At 35.6% G+C, this 23163-nt stretch overlaps 1 protein-coding gene and 1 pseudogene across 1 annotated transcript in view; both read right to left on the reverse strand.

Annotated features, from left to right (window-relative positions):
• Window positions 1-7737: 7737 nt before the first annotated feature.
• On the reverse strand, window positions 7738-10273 carry LOC128182199 (collagen alpha-3(IV) chain-like; annotated as a pseudogene).
• An 8044-nt stretch (window positions 10274-18317) lies between these two features.
• LOC128179431 (collagen alpha-1(IV) chain-like) overlaps window positions 18318-23163 on the reverse strand; it is a 28474-nt gene continuing 23628 nt past the window's right edge. Inside the window, exons 33-40 of the mRNA XM_052846840.1 lie at window positions 22934-23067; window positions 22390-22534; window positions 21718-21849; window positions 20915-21122; window positions 20639-20751; window positions 20104-20309; window positions 19582-19668; window positions 18318-19412 (exon numbers count right to left, since the gene is read on the reverse strand). Coding sequence (XP_052702800.1) covers window positions 19161-19412; window positions 19582-19668; window positions 20104-20309; window positions 20639-20751; window positions 20915-21122; window positions 21718-21849; window positions 22390-22534; window positions 22934-23067 — 1277 coding nt within the window. The 3' untranslated portion in view covers window positions 18318-19160. The remainder of the gene's footprint in view (window positions 19413-19581; window positions 19669-20103; window positions 20310-20638; window positions 20752-20914; window positions 21123-21717; window positions 21850-22389; window positions 22535-22933; window positions 23068-23163) is intronic.

Raw genomic sequence — 23163 nt, forward strand, 5'->3', positions numbered from 1 at the left:
GCCCTCGGGGCTGATATTTCTCTGTCTCAGCCCGTCGTCAAGGGGGTGTATTGCCCTCAAATTTCCAAATATCTTTGCTTTAAATTAAGACTAGTTTGTAAAATGACGATATAATAACAAATAAATAATACAAAGCATCACCTTACACGTCTGAATATTATTATTTATTGCTGAAAATTGATATACCGCCTCGATTATGTGTATTCATGCAGAAATTGCAACGGGAAGTTAAATGAAGTAAACAATTACGGCGACCATTGAGTAAATTTGTTGCTGCGTAAAACAAAAAAGGAAAAGTAGGAGTTTGCCGATCGCATTTTTAAGGACACAGTATAAAACCGCCGACAGGAAGTCTCTAGATTTATTTCATAAGGTGAATGCTTCAGTATGAAGTTTTTTGCGCGATTGATTCTATTCTTAGTATATGTGTCGGATATTTTTGCCGATAATACTACCACGGATTCTCACTCCACTACTTCTGTCAATCAAGCCTGCAGCATCGTCGTCCTTGGTAAGAAAACCAAACAAAACTTTGATAGTCTATTTAACAATGGCGCCACAAAAATGGTGAAGATCAAGTTCAATTTTCAAAATTCATCAGGAGGGGTCCTCTCGGACCTCGCGAACACGGACATTTTCCTACCCCTCTCCTGGACCAAAACGAAAGGATCCGAAGGAAGAGGTTTGCTCCTTCTTAAGGAGGCGTTGATATCTTTACCTTTTTCGGCCCTGAATTATGGAGTTGAGAGTTTAGCTGTGAGTATAGCTGAGAGTCCTCCTAACTGCTTTGTCACCCAGAACCTAGACGTGACACACCTTCAGACCGTGCTAAGGGACTTGGTGTTAGGTAATCTCGATCTGTCGAACAAGGAGGAAAGTCCCGAAGGTCAGCGTGTGTGTAATCAGCACATTAGAAATAACGGGAATTGGGTGGCGGAGTTTTTCTATGTCTGTTGTTACAGAAACGATGAGGGTAGAATGATATGCTCCGAACTGTCAGAAGATTTGTGGCTCACTGTGTTCTTTCACGTAATGATAGTTATTAACGTTATAGTAGTGTTGTATAGCCCACTATTGGTTCCAGAACGATGGTACCGTGAGAAATACATTAATGTAGTGTACAAACATAAGTTAAAAGAGCAAATTCAACTAAGAATCCTAAAATCAGCCAAACTGTCAAAGGAAGTGAACGTTTCAAGTAAAAGCACAATCAAACTGAGTGACATTGAAGCTGAACCTGGTATGCCAAAGTTCAAGGACATACTCTCTGATCTTAGGGAAGATCAAGTATACAAACTGACTATTTCACAGCTTATGTTTAAAATGAAAGCAGGTCGGCTTGTCCCCGCAAATCATGTCCCTGTAGGGGTGTTCAAGACACTGTATGATACCATTATTAAATGTGAAGTTCGACAACGTTATGCTGTCAGAGATTGCTGCCACAGCAACATGTTTGGTATTTTTAGACCATGTCGGAAAACTGTTTTGTGGCATGAATGCCTGCAAAAATTCATGCTCGTCTTTTTTATTCCTTTGCTTGCTGCACCTTGGATAATCCGGCTCTACTTCTATTACATATACGAAGATATCCAGCGAACACAAAAAAACGTGGCATCAGAATCCCGAAATTTGGATCCAGACTATCCAGGAAATTTACTTGCCTACTTTAACCCAGTCCATGGAATATTCGTGTTTTGTTATGCTGTACTTGCTATTGATATTCTTTTGTTCGGAGTTCTTCAAAAGAAAGTGGCAGAAAGGTCTCGATATGTAATCAGAAGGTGTTTTAGGGATATGCGAGGCATGAACCGATCGCAGGCATTCGGATACTGTTTATTCACACTCCTGATCCCCATTAAGAAATATGGGGTCTTCTTCCTTCTCGTTGCCTGGGTCTACTGGCTGATTGCTTTCCCCGTCTTGCTTTTGGTTATTGCGTTCTACTTCATGCCGATCGTTAACATCATGTGTCGTCTCCTTTTCACTTACCTTGAGTCTATATTTCCCGTACAAAAATGTTTCAGTCCCCTCGTTCGCACTTACCGTCGCCTGTACAAAGAAGATTTTTCAATTCTTTTACCCATCTTTGTAGAGGACCATGATGGGATACCAAGGAGACCCACCACTGCTAAAGATAAAGTTTTTAATATGGTGATCACACTGCTGCTGATTATTTCCATTGTCTCCTTCACAGTGCTAGCACTGGAGTTTCTAATTGTTGTGGTAGAATACATCGTCTATCAGCTCATTGGCCTGGTACTGAACTGGGGGGTTTGGTTCAAGTATGCTACACTAGCATTCATCTTAGCAATATATGCCAAAAACTGCTTCGGAAGTGTCACCAATAAATATCAAGTGTTCAATGAAAAACTGACAGCATTTGTGAAATCAAAAGCCGAGGAAGATATAAAATCATTCATATTGAAAGATCCAAATGAACAGGGAAACAATGCATTTCAAATTGATGATGAGTCTGACTCAAAACAACAATTTGAATTGGCTGTCCAAAACTCCCGCTTACAGTGGCATATGCCTCAGCTGGTACTTTTCCTTGACAATGCCGACGTGACCTACATCACTAAACACCTGTTCTTTGAGGCCTCTAATATGCCAAATGCTGGATGTCCTGGTAGTCTCATGACCAACCTGTTTTCCGCTTTGTCCCAGTTTATGGTTATTCTGCTGTTCCTGCTTTTCGTACTCTTGGTCATTGCGGCGTTTGGAGAAAGGTACGCAGTTTCTGGCATTAATCAAACCGTACTGACAGCAGTAGGAGGAATCCTGCCTTTTGTCTTTCAAAAAATCCTCTTCAAAAGTCCTCCTGCTTTTGATTTGGATACTAGCAGTCCCCATTTCCAAAACGCTTTTAATAAGCTTCTTCGTGAATACAACGAGTATGCCTTTGTCTTTGATATCGAACCAGCGGCTGATGTAGAAGAATGCTCCGACGGTTCTCAAGTGGATCTCCTGATAAATACCAGTGAACGGAAAGACAGGAGCTCTCTCCTCCTGACGAAAATCAGGCCTCTCGATTCTTTTTAATTGGGGCCGATATTCGGCCCCATTACAAACGTGAAAAGGGCATCTTTTTCCCAAAATTGAGTGTGTTTTCCCAATTTGAAATTGCCTAAAAAAATAATGTACCTTAAAAGAAAACCATACTTATTCTAAATATTTATCGTGTATATTCAGCAGTCATAAAAACACTGTGAAGATGTGCAACACTACTGCGTTGTAAACTGTTTCTTGTGATCGGTAACTTAGCCAGAATTTCCTCAGACAGAGACAGTGTAATTTTAATAAAGACGATGTTTATTACTTTTAATCATGATATTACAGTTAGATGATAAGCTGTTAATAGTTTATATTTCTGCAATAGATGCTAAAATTATTATAAAAAGGTTTGTCTAGACAGATGCTCCACAAAACGGTAGTAAGTGGGTCAGAGGGTTGGATTAATACCCCAAATACACAGAAATACAGAGACTGATTTTATAAATATTATCATTAAGCTTACACAATCAAAAAACATTTATTTGTAAAAGGTATAAAAAATAGATTAAATTTTACATTAAAACAATAAGATAACTTATTTTTAAATTCTAAAAAAAAAAATAATTTTTTCTTTGCATTTGACATTTAGTAATTACACAAAAACCTTTTGGGAAATTTTACATCTTCATTACCCAATTTGTAATACACACTGTGAATAAACTTTTTTTCCTTCTCATTATTATACACACATGTTTCCAGTTTTAAAAATAATTCTAAAAAAAATATTAATTTTTAAAAATCCAATTAATTAGTTTTTTGTTCAGGAGACTGTACATAAAGCAAGGAAATTTTTTTTCAATTTCTATCAAAACGTTGCACTTTTTCTATTCCACTGGCCCCGGCCCCAGTACCAAAAACGGGTGTGAGAGGCCTGAAAATTGTGTGACTCTCTTGTAAACCTATGAATCGTATGGTTCTTGGTAATAAACAATATATTACAATACCAAAGTGCTGCAATGTATATCAGCAGGAAATTTATTTTTAATTTTTACTTTATTTTGATCTGAACTTCTGATCTGAAAATTTATGTATGATGAATCTTTGGACTTGCATGCTTTTACTTTATAATATTTACATTTTCCAGTGTCTTTGCCTGTGATAACATACGTATCGATTTTGTACTATATAATCCATAACTTCAAATGACACCAAATTGAGGCGCCAGCGGATTTTGCTTATCTATATTCAAATATTTAATAATACGATGGCTTAAAATTATATAAATATAAGTAATATGAAATCATTCTTTAAATATTATGGGGTGAAAATTTTGGCAAAGGCGTGATCAAATCTATCATAAAGCCCTTCGGGCTTATTGGATTTGATTTGACGCCTCGACCAAAGTTACCACCTCATAATACTCAAAGAATGATATCTTATTCCTTAATGAAAGTTTTTTTTCATGTTTTATTTGAAGGTGTAGTTTTTACTTAAGCTGTATTTTCATATTAAAAAAATAATTTTACGTGTTTTATTTGTGTAAATGTAAACCATTAAAACATTTTGATGATGCAATACGTGTTCATGGTTTATATGAATTGCATTTTACAGTATCGTTATCTAACAAAATAAGAGTCTGTGGATAATGTTATAGTTTTCTTTTTGAGACAGATTAAACCAGGAGAATTTCGTGAATGACTGAATGAGAGTTTAAATATCAATAGCTAAATCGTTTTTACTTTTGATTTAATCGTTTCTTAATTTTTGGTGAGATCTAGATATTTGCCATCTATTCTAAATCTTATCAGCTATTTTCTAAGCGCTAATAAATGAGAAAATAAATGAGCAGTCATTTTTGAAAACTCAAGAATGTTTTATTTTTGTGATTCTAGTGTTTTTATATAATTTTTTTCTCAATAAAATTTGATAAAATTTGCAATTTTACACAAGTAAATATATATTAGTAAATAGCGTCAGATATTAAATTCAATGAATTTGCACCGTCTGAAATCATATCTTTATCATCAATGATCATAAACAGATAATATAAATGCCAGAAATGTTCAAATTAATTTTATCAATGACATCATGCTACTTTCTTTGATTTGTGGTTTTTATTTGAATTTTTATAACCGATTATAATAAATGAAAGGTTTTGCTGCTCAATAGTCACTCTGAATTTATTTTAGTCTTGTGAGACAGTAATAATTTATGCAGTTTCACAGACACTTTCAAAGCTGGTGATTATTCATGGTCGTCCTTTTCTTCTGACAAGATGGAGCTGTGTTAACAATAGCTTGGACTTTCGGTGGGATGTTACTATCTAGTTTGCTCATCAAAACAAGATGTCAAATATTTACCTTAATATTCATAAACTGTCAAAGTCAGATAGGTATTTTCCCCAAGATCTGCTCTGTGTGCAAACTTGGCGAAGTTTCAACTGAAATATACATATATCTGAATGAAGTTGGATTAGAGTCCTTGCCTTCAATGCATTATGCCAATAGCTGTACGAATATCAACTGATCAGAGTCCACGCTCTTGTAAAAACGTATCTAACTTGAAGGGCGTTGTTAATCAATTGCTTATAAACGTTTGTCCTTTACAAAGTGTGAAGTTGTTCTTTATTCAGCTCGAGCTCATCGGTTAAGAAATTTACACTCATAAATATTCAAGTTACCTTTTAAACTCATAAATATTCAAGTGACCTAGATAAGATAAGATAAGATAAGATGTTTATTTGGTACTTAAAGGCCATTGCCCACTGTACATCTAGGCATCATATTTATATGCAACATAAACATGTCATAAACATAATGCATAAACATAGAAAATTTGTAACAATACTGTATTGTTTTAACATAGATTGTCATAGAGTTAGCATTTCTTGTCTTATTGACAGACCTTTTTTGATAAAAATTGCTGTACATTTGATGACATTTTGGTCATTGCTGTGAAAAAGATGGTCATTACAAATTGGAACATCTTTTCTTTCTGATGGACAGTGAAATAAAAAAATTCTTCTTAAGTCCTCTAACATTGGACAGTGAAATAGAAAATGTTCTTCATTTTCAATTTGTCTTAAATTACAAAGTTGGCATAATCTATCCGCACTATCAAATCCCTCAAATCTACCCTCTTCAATACGTAATTTATGTAAGGAACACCTGAAAAAGGCTAATGCCTGTTTTAAGGGGTAGCTTAGAAAGGAGAGGTAACTCTCACATGCAAGTTGTTTTTTGAACATCACATAGAAAGCACACTTTGGTGAATTGTCTAACTTTGAGTTCCATTCCTGTAGGGCACAGTCTCTCACCCTTTGGTTCAATTCTGACAAAGACCTTTGGATCTCCAGGGCCACCACTTAACCAAACGTCCCCAAAGCCGTAGTGATTTAAGACGGATTTCAATTTAGATACCCAGTTTGGAGATGAATGATTGCTTCACAAATCCAAATTATAAACCATCTCGACACACTATCTTGGATATCTTGAAGTTTCCATTTTTTGTATTTTCAGCCAGTATTTCACTGGTTTTATCATGTATATAACATAATTGGGTAGTCTTCCACATTCTTCTCTAGCCATTATATTGGTGGCTTTTAGCTTATTCCCAATATCCATTTGCAAAAGTCATTCTGTACAGCTTCAATCTCTTCGTTGATATCAGTTCCCCAGACTTCTGCTCCATATGTTAGAATAGGAGCGATAATGCTGTCAAAAAGTTTAAAACACACCTTGGGATCACGGTTATTCAGGATTTTCAAAGAATATTTTAACATATTTAATGCTTTTCGTGCCTGTAGTGCCAGTGACTTACAGCACTGGGTCCATTTCAGTCGACAGGAAAATGTGGTACCCAGGTACTTGTAGTAAGACTCAACATCCATAGGTTTCCCGTTGAACATCCATTTTTCTGTGCCTGCAATTACTCCACCTCTCTTGAAAACCACTACTTTTGATATGTCCATATTTACTGTTAGGTTCCACTTCAGACAGTACTTTTGTAGTACGTTTAGTTTCTTTTGTAGTCCATTTACAGTGTCTGATATCATAAGAAGATCGTCAGCAGGAGGGCGGTGATATCCGATATTTGTTCTGTAATATGGATTCAAGTGACCTATCCTTTACAGACGCATATGACACGCTGAACGTTTGCCGAGTTGTTAAAAAATATCTGGGAATCATCACAAATGAATCAAAATCCTCATGACACTCCCAAAATTTTACATACCCGGAATAAAATATCAAAATTTCAGAACCACATATGTATGCCTTTTTTGATCACCAGAATTTGGTTAGTGTATGAAATTTGCCAGGTATACATGTATACATATAAATGATTTCGCAGCATCCAAAAAAATCATCTCCCCAGTGAGTGTCCTTGTTTGATGTTGCCCTTTATCATTACCAAGTTGTAAAACGAGAAAAAAAGTAAACATTAAACATATCATTATTGTAACTTTTATTTAAAGCATTTCTTTGACAATAAAAAATTGCCGTTAAACGTTAAATTCATATTTGAATCTGTTAGTATAATTTGAAAATTTTTGCATGACATACTCATGCAACATGCATAAATTTGGAATTAACAAGTAAAATACATTATATTCTTAAACTCTTCTGAAAAATTTACAATCAAGAAATATTATTTTTAGATATATATATATATATATATATATATATATATATATATATATATATATATATATATATATATATATATATATATATATATAAACTTAGGACACATAGAGATACATGTAGGCTGCTATTAAGAAATTCACGGGAACAGCTCAGTCGAACCATAACATGCACTCAGCCTCGACAATCATTCGTCATGGTCAAAACAGAAGTTATGAATATCTACAGATGAACTCGTGAATCTCTTCAAAGCAGCCCACCTGAGTATTGTAGCTAACCAACACAGGCGAACAATGTCACATAATAAAGTACAAAATCTCAGGTACGTAAAAGGCACATAATGTACATGTACAATTTAAAATACTCAAAACTTGAGCAAGAAAATATCTACACTTCTTTAAAGCACCATGTGAAATCAGACAGATATTTAAATTGAATCACATAGAGATATAATACTTAAACACAGATAAAAATGGGACGAATACATGTATAATATTTCATGACCATTTACAACCAAGCTCAACTATAGTTCATACTCCGTACACACACCCCATTAATTAATTAATTAATTAATTAATTAATTAAGACAAATAAGCAAATCGTTGTTGACAGTACCTGCTGAGATAATTAAAGTAAAAGACAACTGTTGCATAGTCTTGGGTCACCTTGAGTAGATGACAGTAATACTGTTGAAAGAGCAATGAGTATACAACGTAAGCCCGCTACTGGCGTGCACACACTCTGCAACGACTGATGCGCTGCTCCTGAGAGCCAGCCTCCAACGTGTCCGATATCGGGGTTCGGAACTCTTAGTGTTGCCAGCCAGAAGCTGTAGGATGTGGCGTAGTGGTTGCAACGACCATTGCCGTGGCATTCAATGAAAGAAGTGGCCCGGAAATCCTCCAGACAAGATCTGGGTGACTCTAATGCCTGGCCAGCACTCCTTCCTCCTGATCCAGATGTCTGAAAGACAATGGATAAGTTTATAACATTTTGTTAATAATGTCTGAAAAACATATGTTTCAATTTTTACTTTACTATTGCAACACATTTGAATGAGTTTTATTTTCAATTCTTTTTAAAAAATGTTTTTGATTTCCCAATAAAAGAGATAAGGGAAATAACTTTACCATCATAAAACTGAATCCTGTCCACATACTATGGAATCCACTGGGACAATCTGGAACTCTGGTTTCCTGACTGTGAACAACCACAACCTACAAATCAAATTTATAACATAAACATGACAGCAACATACATACATGTAATTGATATACCGCCCAAAAGAGAATTTGAAACCTTCACACTTTATTTTTTCTTATTGGCAACCACTTTTAAAAATATCTTTATATACAAAATGGAGTGCTTGTACAATCAAATTTTTTAAATGGTATCAAATACAGTTTTTTCAGTTCTTTAGGAAATAAGATATAGTGTTAACCTATGTTGTATTGGATATATGATGTTGGTTGGATACTGATTAACATATTAATGAAGTTTCCTTAAAAACATACATAGATCTTTTCACTTTCCTTGAGACTTTACTTCCATTGCAAAAGTGCTTCTTACCATTAGTAGATGCTTACCACCGCCTGTACAAAGAGGAGTTTTCTTTTCCTATGCCCATATTTGTAGAAGATCATCCAGGTACACCCAAAAAGCCCATCCTGGCCAGTGATAAAGTCCTGGACATGTTAATCATACTGCTGCTGATTATTTCACTGGTCTCGTTCACAACACTAGCTCTAGAGTTTCTGATTGTGTATGTGGAATACATCTTGTATCAACTGGTTGGACTGGTATTGAACTGGGGCCCCTTGTCTGCGCTTGTTGGACTAGCTCTCATCTCGGTTCTATATGCCATAAGGTGCTTTAAAAGCGTAACTAAACAGTATCTTGCTCTTAATAAAAAATTGATACCATATCTAAAATCAAAAGCTGGAAAAGATATTGAATCAGTCGAAAAGAAAACCCCAAATGAACAGGGAAACTGTGCATTTCAGATCGATGAAAAGTCCGATTCTAAATATAAGCCTCAGTTGTCTGTTCAGAACTCACATTTACAATGGAACATGCCTCGAGTTGTACTCTTCCTAGACAACACTGATAGAACGTACATCACTGAGAAATTTTTCTTTAAGGCCTCCAACATGCCAAACGCTGGATGTCCTGGTAGTCTAATGGCAAACCTGTTTTCCGCATTCTGCGACTTCATTGTTATTCTCCTTTTTCTGCTTTTCGTTCTCTTGGTTATTGTGGCGTTTGGTGATAAGTATGAAGTGTCGCACATTAATCAGGCGATATTTGCAGCAGCTGCAGGAATTTTGCCATATGTCTTTTAAGAAATCCTCTTCAAAAAGCATCCTGATTTTGATTTGGATACTAAGAGTCCAAAATTTAAAAACGCCCTTGATAAACTTGTCGATGACCATATCGAACACGCCTTTGTCTATGATATCGAACCTGCTGATGAGATAAAAGAAAGCCCAGACCAATCTCAAGTGGATCTTCTTATTCTCACAGCTGAAAAGAAAGAAAGAACATCGCTTCTCTTGGCAAATATTGTTTGACTCTTTTTTGTAAGGTTCATAAAACAAGTTAAGTTTTTAAAATTGAATAACTGCTTACTGTTTCATGATTTGCAGTGTTTTCTTTTTACAGTTAGTTAACACGAGTCTTGAAACAATTTTCTAATGCTTTCATGGGTGTTTGATTACATTTACAGACTCAAATACTTTTATGCATTTATTTTGAACAATAGATAATTATGCAATTGCCGGTATATTATTCATGCAATGCTTATAAATAATTATAAATAAAAAACAAATAACAAATGTACATGATTTTTCGATTCAATGTTATGTATGTGTATCTGTCAAAAGATGGAAGTAAAGCTTTGAGTTATATTATAATAAAAAAAATATATGTAGTCAATAAAGTGAAATGTTTCATATGCTTACATGTCTAATTAGAAAATATAATATGTTTATATGCATATGTACATTTATGATATTCTAATAATTTGGGATCGTAGCGCTGACAATCTTGTGTACGATAATAAATCCTTGTTGTAATCTTTGTTATATTTCAAAGCCCGGTAAACAATGTATAACTAGCAAAGGAGTGACCATTCCTTAACAGACTTGTCACGTTTACACACTTATTTACGGAAGTCGTTCACACTTGGCTGTCCGTATCACTGAGTAGGATTGTTTTCAATTCATTTCAGTTACATTTACTTACATCCTTCTACGTAATATATGGGGCAAATTTAATGATAAAAAAACTAGTTATGGTTTTAATTCGGTTTTGCAAACTTTTCATTTATTTGCAAAACTGGTTTTCAACTAGTTTTAAACTAAAACTAGTTTTGTATTTATTGGCTTTGAACTGAAACAAGTTTCCAGGAAACCTAAAACCACATCCGAGTGCGTTTCGGGGTTTTGAAATCCGTTCAAGATGGTGCCCGAAAGAGAGTTGTTGATACTCAAGTGTGGCACACGTGTGCTCATGAAAAAAAAAAAGAATTCATTGAAAGATCTGCTCATAACAATTTTATTTTAGTACACATTGTAATGCATGAAATAAGTTTGCCTGTCTATTTCATTGCTGGCCACTCAACCATGGCTCATTGAAATCAACAAGATTTGTCTGGCTTTTGAGCTAAGACCACGTAATTACTGCATATTTCACTTGACTCTAGTGTCATGGTTTTCTTGTTTTAAACGCCTTGAGTGAACCAAACGATATATATATATATATATATATATATATATATATATATATATATATATATGTGTGTGTGTGTGTGTGTGTGTGTGTGTGTGTGTGTGTGTGTGTGTGTGTGTGTGTGTGTGTGTAGAAAAATGAATATTAATAGTTTTTCATAGTAGCATTCACTTTTCCATAATATTGATGTGGTGTTCAAAGCCAATTTTGCAATGCGTTCGCAGAATATCCTAATATGTGGGCATTGCCAGGGAAAAATTGTCAGCGCTGTTTATTAGTGCAAATGCATATGAGTTCAAAAATTATCTTCTTCAAACTCCAAGAACAAGTCCAGTAGGTATGCGAGTGCAATGACAGCTATTTTTCTAAACTATCTTTCCATTTAGTGCCAAACCTTTAAACCACCCAACTGGTTTCAAACAGCAATGAAACTATTATTTAGACCATAAACCCAAACTCGAACTAGTTTTTGCTCAATAAATTCGCCATTAATATCTACAGGCTTAGCCTGTCTAATGGTAAAATAATCAATATGTAATCTGGTTGCATATATAAACACATTTGTTTTAAATAAACATGTAGATTGAAAAAAAAGTTATAAAGTTATACATGTAAGTTAAAGTTAAAAAAATAGAATACAAAATCAAGCCTGGTTAATTCAAAAATAGCTGTTAAAATACGTAAACATTAAATCGATGTGAAAAAATAGGCGAGTCATTGATCAATATTTATTGATGTGAAGAAAACGAGGGAAATATATACATCTTAAAATGGATAATCTAAATCTGCGAAACAATACCTTAAAGCAGACTAATTGTCTTTAATTCATTGCGTACAATTAACACGAAATTTACGAAAGTTGACTCACTTGAACTAAAGTTTTTTGATTTTAATATATTTATAGATATTAATGCCATATATAATTGAAGATTTAAATATGAAATACACCTGAGACTTTTGTATAAAATATCAAATTCAAAATGCAACAAACCTCTTATGCAAACATTACATTTCGATCCAAAACAAAAATCCCGATACTCAATCCCTACAGACATCACTTTTCATAACAAAAGCATTTCCTTATTTCAAATATTTTAGAGTATGAAGTTAGGAAATGGTTCAAAATCAAATTAAAACAAATAAATTGTGGCCATAGAACGCCAATTATTATCTGGGAATGCATAAAGAACGATTTTTCTTTCTTCATGAAGAAAAAAAAAAGCGGAGTGGGTTTGATGATGTCTAACTTTGAAATCGGTGGACCTCCGCGTCATATGTATTATTTTAATCTCACTTGACCATAGTCACCATAGTACTATGGAAAAAGAACAAACCTTTAAAGACACATGGGATGTATTAGACATCTTGCATGGTTTTTCCTTGCACATGATCAACTTGAATTATACAGCATGTATGTATATTCCCTAATTTTTTTCTCGCAGCAAACATTTTCTTGAATTTACTTATCAAAAATGATTAAAGATGGGTTTTGCCCCCCCCCCCCCCCACTTTTTGGGAAGCATGTATATAATTGAAGGGAAAGGAAAGTAATTAACATTGAAAACTGAGGTTTAAGGCAATTCTCTTTATAAAAAAATGTAGATTTCAGGTCACGAGACATACACTATTCAACTAAAGCTATTTTATTCGAAATATTTCACTACACATACTTTTTTTGTTTTTGTTTTTAAATATTCTATAATAGCCTCTTTTTTATCAGTACACTAGAAAATAAAATATTTTGCTTTGAATAATGTGGGGTGGGTTTTATATTTGTCTCACCCATTGATATACCGCCTCGATCATGTGTATTCATGCAGAAATTGCAACGGGAAGTTAAAGGAAGTAAACAACTACGGCGACCTACATTCATAGTTCAAACGACTGTTGCAAGTACTGCAGTGTGCAAAGTATGCTTATAGCTACCAGTGAGTAAATTTGTTACTGCGTAATATTTGACTCGTATGTGTACCAAAAAAAGGAAAAGTAGGAGTTTGCCGATCGTATTTTTAAGGACACAGTTTAAAACCACCGACAGTGTAGATTGTAGTGATATTCATACGGTGAACGCTTCAGTATGAAGTTTTTTGCGCGATTGATTCTATTCTTAGTATATGTGTCGGATATTTTTGCCGATAATAATACCACGGATTCTCCCTCCACTACTTCTGTCAATCAAGCCTGCAGCATCGTCGTCCTTGGCAAGAAAACCAAACAAAACTTTGATAGTCTATTTAACAATGGCGCCACAAAAATGGTGAAGATCAAGTTCAAGTTTCAAAACTCATCAGGAGGGGTTCTCTCGGACCTCGCTAACACGGACATTTTCCTACCTCTCTCCTGGACAAAAACGAAAGGATCCGAAGGAAGAGGTTTGCTTCTTCTGAAGGAGGAGTTGATATCTTTACCTTTTTCGGCCCTGAATTATGGAGTGGAAAGTTTAGCTGTGAGTATAGCTGAGAGTCCTCCTAACTGCTTTGTCACTCAGAACCTAAACGTGACACACTTTCAGACCGTGCTAAGGGACTTGGTGTTAGGTAATCTCGATCTGTTGAACAAGGAGGAAAGTCCCGAGGGTCAGCGTGTGTGTAATCAGCACATTAGAAACAACGGGAATGGGGTGGCGGAGTTTTTCTTTGTCTGTTGTTACAGAAACGATGAGGGTAGAATGATATGCTCCGAACTGTCAGAAGATTTGTGGCTCACTGTGTTCTTTCACGTAATGATAGTTATTAACGTTATAGTAGTGTTGTATAGCCCACTGTTGGTTCCAGAACGATGGTACCGTGAGAAATACATTAATGTAGTGTACAAACATAAGTTAAAAGAGCAAATTCAACTAAGAATACTAAAATCAGCCAAACTGCCAAAGGAAGTGAATGTTTCAAGTAAAAGCACAATCAAACTGAATGACATTGATGCTGAACCCGGTATGCCAAAGTTCAAGGACATAATCGCTGATCTTAGGGACGATCAAGTATACAAACTGACTATTTCCCAGCTCATGTTTAAAATGAAAGCCGATCGCCTTGTCCCCGCAAATCATGTCCCTGTAGGGGTTTTCAAGACACTGTATGATACCATCATTAGATGTGAAGTTCGACAACGTTATGCTGTCAGAGATTGCTGCCACAGCAACATGTTTGGTATTTTTAAACCATGTCAGGAAACTGTTTTGTGGCATGAATGCCTGCAAAAATTCATGCTCGTCTGTTTTCTTCCTTTGCTTGCTGCACCTTGGATAATCCGGCTCTACTTCTATTACATATACGAAGATATCCAGCGAACACAAAAAAGCGTGGCAGCAGAATCCCGAAATTTGGATCCAGACTATCCAGGAAATTTACTTGCCTACTTTAACCCAGTCCATGGAATATTCGTGTTTTGTTATGCTGTACTTGCTATTGATATTCTTTTGTTCGGAGTTCTTCAAAAGAAAGTGGCAGAAAGGTCTCGATATGTTATCAGAAGATGTTTTCGGGATATGCGAGGCATGAACCGATCACAAGCATTCGGATACTGTATATTCACACTCCTGATCCCCATTAAGAAATATGGGATCTTCTTCCTTCTCGTTGCCTGGGTCTACTGGCTTATTGCTTTTCCCGTCTTGCTTTTGGTTATTGCGTTCTACTTCATGCCGATCGTTAACATCATGTGTCGTCTCCTTTTCACCTACCTTGAGACTATATTTCCCGTACATAAATGTTTCAATCCTCTAGTTCGCACTTACCGTCGCCTGTACAAAGAAGATTATTCAATTCCTTTACTCATCTTTGTAGAGGACCATGATGTGATACCAAGGAAACCCACCACTGCTAAAGATAAAGTTTTTAATATGGTGATCACACTGCTGCTGATTATTTCCATTGTCTCCTTCACAGTGCTAGCACTGGAGTTTCTGATTGTTGTGGTAGAATACATCGTCTATCAGCTCATTGGTCTGGTACTGAACTGGGGGGTTTGGTTCAAGTATGCTACACTAGCGTTCATCTTAGTCATATATGCCAAAGACTGCTTCGGAAGTGTCACCAATAAATATCAAGTATTCAATGAAAAACTGATAGCATTTGTGAAATCAAAAGCCGAGGAAGATATAAAATCGTTCATATTGAAAGATCCAAATGAACAGGGAAACAATGCATTTCAAATTGATGATGAGTCTGACTCAAAACAACAATTTGAATTGGCTGTCCAAAACTCCCGCTTACAGTGGCATATGCCTCAGCTGGTACTTTTCCTTGACAATGCCGACGTGACCTACATCACTAAACACCTGTTCTTTGAGGCCTCTAATATGCCAAATGCTGGATGTCCTGGTAGTCTCATGACCAACCTGTTTTCCGCTTTGTCCCAGTTTATGGTTATTCTGCTGTTCCTGCTTTTCGTACTCTTGGTCATTGCGGCGTTTGGAGAAAGGTACGCAGTTTCTGGCATTAATCAAACCGTACTGGCAGCAGTAGGAGGAATCCTGCCTTTTGTCTTTCAAAAAATCCTCTTCAAAAGTCCTCCTGCTTTTGATTTGGATACTAGCAGTCCTCATTTCCAAAACGCTTTTAATAAACTTCTTCGTGAATACAACGAGTATGCCTTTGTCTTTGACATCGAACCAGCGGCTGATGTAGAAGAATGCTCCGACGGTTCTCAAGTGGATCTCCTGATAAATACCACTAAACAGAAGGACGGGAGCTCTCTCCTTCTGGCGAAAATTGTGTGACTCTCTTGTAAACCTATGAATCGTATGGTTCTTGGTAATAAACAATACAATACCAAAGTGATGCAATGTATATCAGCAGGGAATTAATTTTCAATTTTTACTTTATTTTGATCTGAACTTCTGATCTGAATATTTATGTATGATCAATCTATGGACATGTATGCTTTTACTGTATGATATTTACATTTTCCAGTGTCTTTGCCTATTTTACGTGTTTTATTCGTGTAAATGTAAACCATTAAAACATTTTGATGATGCAATACGTGTTCATGGTTTATATGAATTGCATGCACATTTTATAGTATCGTTATCTAACATCAAAATAAGAGTCTGTGGATAATGTTCTAGTTTTCTTTTGAGACAGATTAAACCAGGAGAATTTCGTAAATGACTCAATGAGAGTTTAAATATTAATAGCCAAATCGTTTTTACTTTTGATTTAATCGTTTCTTAAATCATAATTTTTTTTTGGTGAAATCTAAATATTTGTCATCTATTCTAAATCTTTTCAGCTATTTTCTAAGCGCTAATAAATGAGAAAATAAATGAGCAGTCATTTTTGTAAATTCAAGAATGTTTTATTTTTGTGATTCTAGTGTTTTTATATAATTTTTTTCTCAATAAATTTTGATAAAATTTGCAATTTTACACAACTAAATATATATTCGTAAATAGCGTCAGATATTAAATGCAATGAATTTGCACCTTCTGAAATCATATCTTTATCATCAATGATCATAAACAAATAATATAAATGCCAGAAATGTTCAAATTAATTTTATCAATGACATCATGCTACTTTGATTTGTGGTTTTTATTTGAATTCTTATCACCGAATATAATAAATGAAAGGTTTTGCTGCTCAATAGTCACTCTGAATTTTCTGCTTTGTCTTATTTTAGTCTTGTGAGACAGTCATAATTTATGCAGTTTTACAGACACTTTTAAAGCTGGTGATTATTCATGGTCGTCCTTTTCTTCTGACAAGATGGGGCTGTTTTAACAATAGCTTGGACTTTCGGTGGGATGTTACTATCTAGTTTGCTTATCAAAACAAGATGTCAAATATTTACCTTAATATTCATAAACTGTCAAAGTCAGATAGGTATTTTCCCCAAGATCTGCTCTGTGTGCAAACTTGACGAAGTTTCAACTGAAATATACATAGATCTGAATGAAGTTTGACTAGTGTCCTTGCGTTCAATGCATTCATGCCAATAGCTGGACGAATATCAGCTGCCCAAAGTCCACGCTCTTGTAAAAACGGCTCTAACTTCAAGGGCGTTGTTAATCAATTGCTTATAGACGTTTGTCTTTTACAAAGTGTGAGGTTGTTCTTTATTCGAGCTCATCGATTAGGAAATTTTAAAACTCATAAATATTCAAGAGACCTATCCTTTACAGATGCATGTGCCACGTGACACGCTGAACATTTGCCCAGTTATTGAAATCATCGCCGATGAATCGAAATCTTCATGACACTTCCAGAAATTAGCATACAAAAAAATCCAAATTTTGGAATTACATATCTGCCTTTTTTTATCAGCAGAATTTGGTTACTTTATGAAATTGGCCAGGTGTGCATGCATGTATACAAATAAGTGATTTCACAGCTTCCAAAAAACTCATCTTCTCAGTGAGCGTCCTTGTTTAATGTTGCCCTTTATCAATACCAAATTGTAAACAAGTGAAAAGCTGTCAATGTGACAGCAAACCGGGCTTTCTTTAATGTGAACTATATCCATAATCCATGTCAACCCGTATCCAGTGAAATGGAGTACCCTATATGCAATATTTTGCCAAAAAAGTTCAAAAGCTGGTATTTTTTCATAAATAATCAGAAATCAAAATCCTAGCAATATGCACACCTCTGATATATGTATATTTAATCTGCAAAAGAACAACTTCCTATCTTAAAAACAGTAGGAGGAGTTATCCGTACAATGAGGGTACCCTATATGCAATATTTTGCCAAAAAATGACTAAGTTCAAAAGCTGGTATTTTTTCATATTTTACCAGAAATCAAAATCCTAGCAATATGCACACATCGGATATATGTACAATTGATCTGCAAAAGAACAACCTCCTATCTTTAAAACTGTAGGAGGAATTATCCGTACAATGAGGCTACCCTTTTGGCAGCCGCCCACCCGCATGCCATTTTCACCATTTTAATAAGATTTTTCCGTTGAAAAACCCTGTTAATAAAAAGAGAAAAAAGTAAACATTAAAACATATTATTATTGTAACTTTTATTTAAAGCATTTCTTTGACAAAAAAAATTTGCTAAACGTAAAATTGATCATCGAATTTGTTAGTATGATTAAAAAATTGTGCATGACATACTCATGCAACATGCATAAATCTGGAAATAAAAAGTAAAATACATTAAATTCTCAAACTCTTCAGAAAAATTTACGATCACGAAATATCATTTTAAGATATATATAAAACTTAGGACACATAGAAATACATGTAGGCTGCTATAAAGAAATTCACGGGAACAGCTCAGTCGAACCATAGCATGCACTCAACCTTGACAGTCATTCGTCATGGTTAAATCAGAAGTCATGAGTATCTACAGATGAACTCGTGAATCTCTTCAAAGCAGCCCACCTGAGTATCGTAGCTAACCAACACAGGCGAACAATGTCATATGATAAAGTACAAAATCTCAGGTACGTAAAAGGCACATAATGTACATGTACAATTTCAAATACTCAGTACTCAAAACTTGAGCAGGAAAATATCTACACTTCTTTATAGCACCATGTGAAATCAGACAGACATTAAAAATTGAATCACATAGAAATATAATACTTAAACACAGATAAAAAATGGGACAAATACATGTATAATATTTCATGACCATTTACAACCAAGCTCAAACTATAGTTCATACTCCGTACACACACCCCATTAATTAATTAATTGATTAAGACAAATAAGCAAATCGTTGTTGACAGTACCTGCTGAGATAATTAAAGTAAAAGACAACTGTTGCATAGTCTTGGGTCACCTTGAGTAGATGACAGTAATACTGCTGAAAAAGCAATGAGTATTCAATGGAAGCCCGCTACTGGCGTGCACACACTCTGCAACGACTGATGCGCTGCTCCTGAGAGCCAGCCTTCAATGTCTCCGATATCGGGGTTCGGAACTCTTCGTATGCTCTCAGTGTTGCCAGCCAGAAGCTGTAGGATGTGGCGTAGTGGTTGCAACGACCATTGCCGTGGCATTCAATGAAAGGAGTGGCCCGGAAATCCTCCAGACAAGATCCGGGTGACTCTAATGCCTGGCCAGCACCCCTTCCTCCTGCTCCAGATGACTGAAAGACAATGGATAAGTTTTTAACATTTTGAAAATAATATGTCTGTAGAAATAAATAATTAAATTTTTACTTCACTAATGAAACACAACTTAATAAGTTTTATCTTCAATTCTGTTGAAATTTTTTTTTGATTTCCCAATAAAAGAAAGAAGAGAGATGATTTTACCATCATAAAACTGAATCCTGTCCACATACTACGGAATCCACTGGGACAATCTGGAATTCTGGTTTCCTGACTGTGAACAGCCACGACCTACAAATCAAATTTAAAACATAAACATGACAGCAACATACATACATGTAATTGATTTACCGCCCAAAAGAGAATTTGAAATCTTCACACTTTTTCTTTTACTTATTGGCAACTACTTTTAAAAATATCTTATACAAAATGGAGTGCTTGTACAATCAAATTTTCTAATGGTATCAAATACAGTTTTTCAGTTCTTTAGGATATAAGATATAGTGTTAACCTATGTTGTATAGGATGTATGATATTGGGTAGGTACTGATTAACATATTTTTTAATTTTCCTAATTACAGAGAATTGATACATGTATATGCAAAACATTAAGTGATAAAATTATTTTAGAGGAAGCTGCTTTTCGCTAAAAATGCAAAATTTTCCAAACGTAAATTATGACTCTCAGTATCTCCTGGCATGTGAAAGAAGTTGTCTAATGCTAACCTCTGACACAGCTTCACAGACGGAGCATCGACTGATGTACCGCTGGAGTGCGGGGCCTTCCACAGGATTCATCATTGGCAGCATGGGTTCTCTAGTGGACAGCCAATAGCTGTAGTCGTTTCTCCAGGCCACGTTACAGACGGTATTGATGTTACAAAACATGATGGGCATGGTGCTGAATCGCCTCAGACAGCTTCCAGAGGTTCCTGGAAAACAAATGGTTCATAACAAAATGGTTTTAAAACAATTTATCAGAAGAATTTCCTGTCATACAGAAGTCCCTGCATATCATATTATACATAATAGATACTAAGGACTAAAGGGTTATCAGTATTGTAATAACTGTAGAAATGAAATTTATTATTTTTTTCTTTGAAACTATGATGGAATATAATTCATTCTATTGATAAATGGATGCATATATACGGTAGATGTCTTGTGTTTGCACAGAAACATCTTTAAACCATGCAGGCTGGAAATGTATCCAAGGTGCCAGGTTTGAAATAAAGCAGTAAAGTTACTCAGTGTTACACACCTAAATCTTGTCCATGACTTCGGCCGTTTCCTATGACATGAACCAATGAGAAGCCGTCCCATAATTTGGCAGTTCCCGCTGGACATTGAGGTACAACAGTTGTCTGACTGTGCCTGTGGAGCGAATCAACATCTTATAGTCACATTCATTCATAGTTATAATGCAAAATAATTAATATTCTAAAAAACAAAATAATTATGCCAGTTGCACTTCCAAATTATATTAAGGACACACAGAAAACATATTTCTAGCTTTAACAACTGTTGGGTGTCTTACCTGGCAAAGTAGATTCCGTATCCCTCTCCCACTGCTCCGGATAATCCGGGTAGTCCTGCGAATCCCTTTGCTCCTGGTAACCCTTGTCTGCCCCGCTCCCCTGGAATTCCGGATAGGCCGTTGTTTCCTGGGGGGCCCTTTACTCCTGGTTCACCTATATCTCCATTTCGGCCTGGATCACCGGTAAAGCCTCTGATTCCATCATCACCTGTTGATGCAAAGTACATGTGCATGTAAATCTGGGGTTTTCATGACTCCTTTTATCTATTGCTTCTATCTCTTACCTACTCCCTTCTCAAGTCCTTGCATTCAACATAATCTGTTATTTCCATTACCTACTCTCTCTCTCTCTCTCTCTCTCTCTCTCACTCTCATTAAAGCTGAACACTACTCATAAATTGGCACCACCACATACGACTGCAAACCTGAAACTCGTGGCCAACTTGTAGTACATGTATATCCTAAGTTGATTATATTTTTGGTTTTTATTTCTTGTTTTATGTGCATTTTCTGTTTGTAAAAGATCCATTGACCTGTATACCGGTCCTTCATGTTACCTTTCTCCTGGCTGTTAAAAAGTACGGAAAATTTTATAATTTCATTTCAACCAAGTCTCACTGTAATGTAAAAGGTATTGGGTATGTCTACACAAACGAGAACCCTTCAAACGAAATACTTTACAGAGGGGTTGTAGGGATAGCGGGCAATGAGAGGGAAAAAAGGCGGACAATGCCTCTAAAGAGTAGAGTTAAGTTTTAAACAAGCCATGTAACTTTACATGGTTCAGTGTGTCAATGACCTACCTCTCTCTCCGGCCAGTCCATTCCGACCTGGTTCTCCCTCTGGACCGGGGTTTCCTTTCTCTCCTTTCTGCCAGGGCAGAGCCTCAAAGTTTGTAGGCATAGGTCCAGGATCTCCAGGCAAGCCAGGCAATCCTTAAAAAAAAGAACCCTATTTGTAAAACCCTTAACAATATCTCCAGGCAAGCCAGGGAATACTTTAAAAAGTTTAACTTTAAAAACGACCTCTGATTTAAAACCCTTAAAAATACATATAAAAATACATATAAAGTACTACAAGGTTACTTATCTGTGGGTGGGCAATGGAAGAAGGGATTAACACTTTTAAATAGAGTGAATCCATCAAATAGAAATTGAAGGCAAAATGAAAAAAAGAAAATTGCTAATATTTCATTTCTTATGTCATATTTTAAATTCAGGTGTTTTGAATCAACAAAAGATTCCAACCACTACGGTACTTGGATACAGTACCTACCAAGTTGATAATCAAAGAGAAATGAATAGAGACCAAACAATATTTTATTTTTTTATTGTCATTCCTAAAATGCAGGATTTATTGATAAGACTCTCACCCCTATATGGATACAGCATCTACTATTGACCCAAAAAGTCCATAAAAATTAAGCTACCTGAAATATAGATAAAGATATCAAAAGGAAACGAGGGAAGACATACCGAAATCTCCTTGCTCGCCCTTAAATCCATCCAGACCATCTGGCCCTCGATCACCAGGGACACCGACACGCCCATTCTCTCCAGGGAATCCCATCTCTCCTGTTCGTCCTTGTTCACCCGGAATGCCATCCAGACCCCTTTCACCCTACAGACCAGGAAAGAACCATTGCTTTAAAATCTGTTTGGACTCCCAAGAATTTCAAAAGAGACACTCAATTCTCTTCAATCTAACTAAATGAACATGGCAATAATTCTATTTCTCAAGTTTAGGTTTGATACCAGGTATTATTAGTGAATAAGAAAAGCATATTTATTTACAAAGTATTGTTTTTGTATCTGCAAGCCATTATAATCATGAAAGTTAAAAACTTCAGCATACAAAACACTGCTAAATCAAGAGTTCCTGTATAAAAGGTTACCACTGAAGCCTATAGCTTACAAAAATATTTGGATTTTTTACAAACTTGGAATAACATGCATACCATAATGCTGCAGAAGATATAACTGAGACTCAATTCAGACTTTCCTGTTAAGTAACTTTTACCTTTCGTCCACGGAATCCTTGATTACCCACAGGTCCCTCCTCTCCGGGGAATCCTGATAAACCCCGTTCTCCCTTCTGTCCAGGGATTCCATTTAATCCAGGCTCTCCAGGAAATCCCTTAAGCCCAACACGCCCTAAAATGATTTTGTCACATGTGAGTTGATAGAAAGTAGAGTACTTTAGAACATGCTTACTCAAAAATTCCTATACAATGCTGTCAAGTTAATAAG

Source organism: Crassostrea angulata, chromosome 4, assembly GCF_025612915.1.
Source record: "Crassostrea angulata isolate pt1a10 chromosome 4, ASM2561291v2, whole genome shotgun sequence".
Classification (NCBI taxonomy): domain Eukaryota; kingdom Metazoa; phylum Mollusca; class Bivalvia; order Ostreida; family Ostreidae; genus Magallana; species Magallana angulata.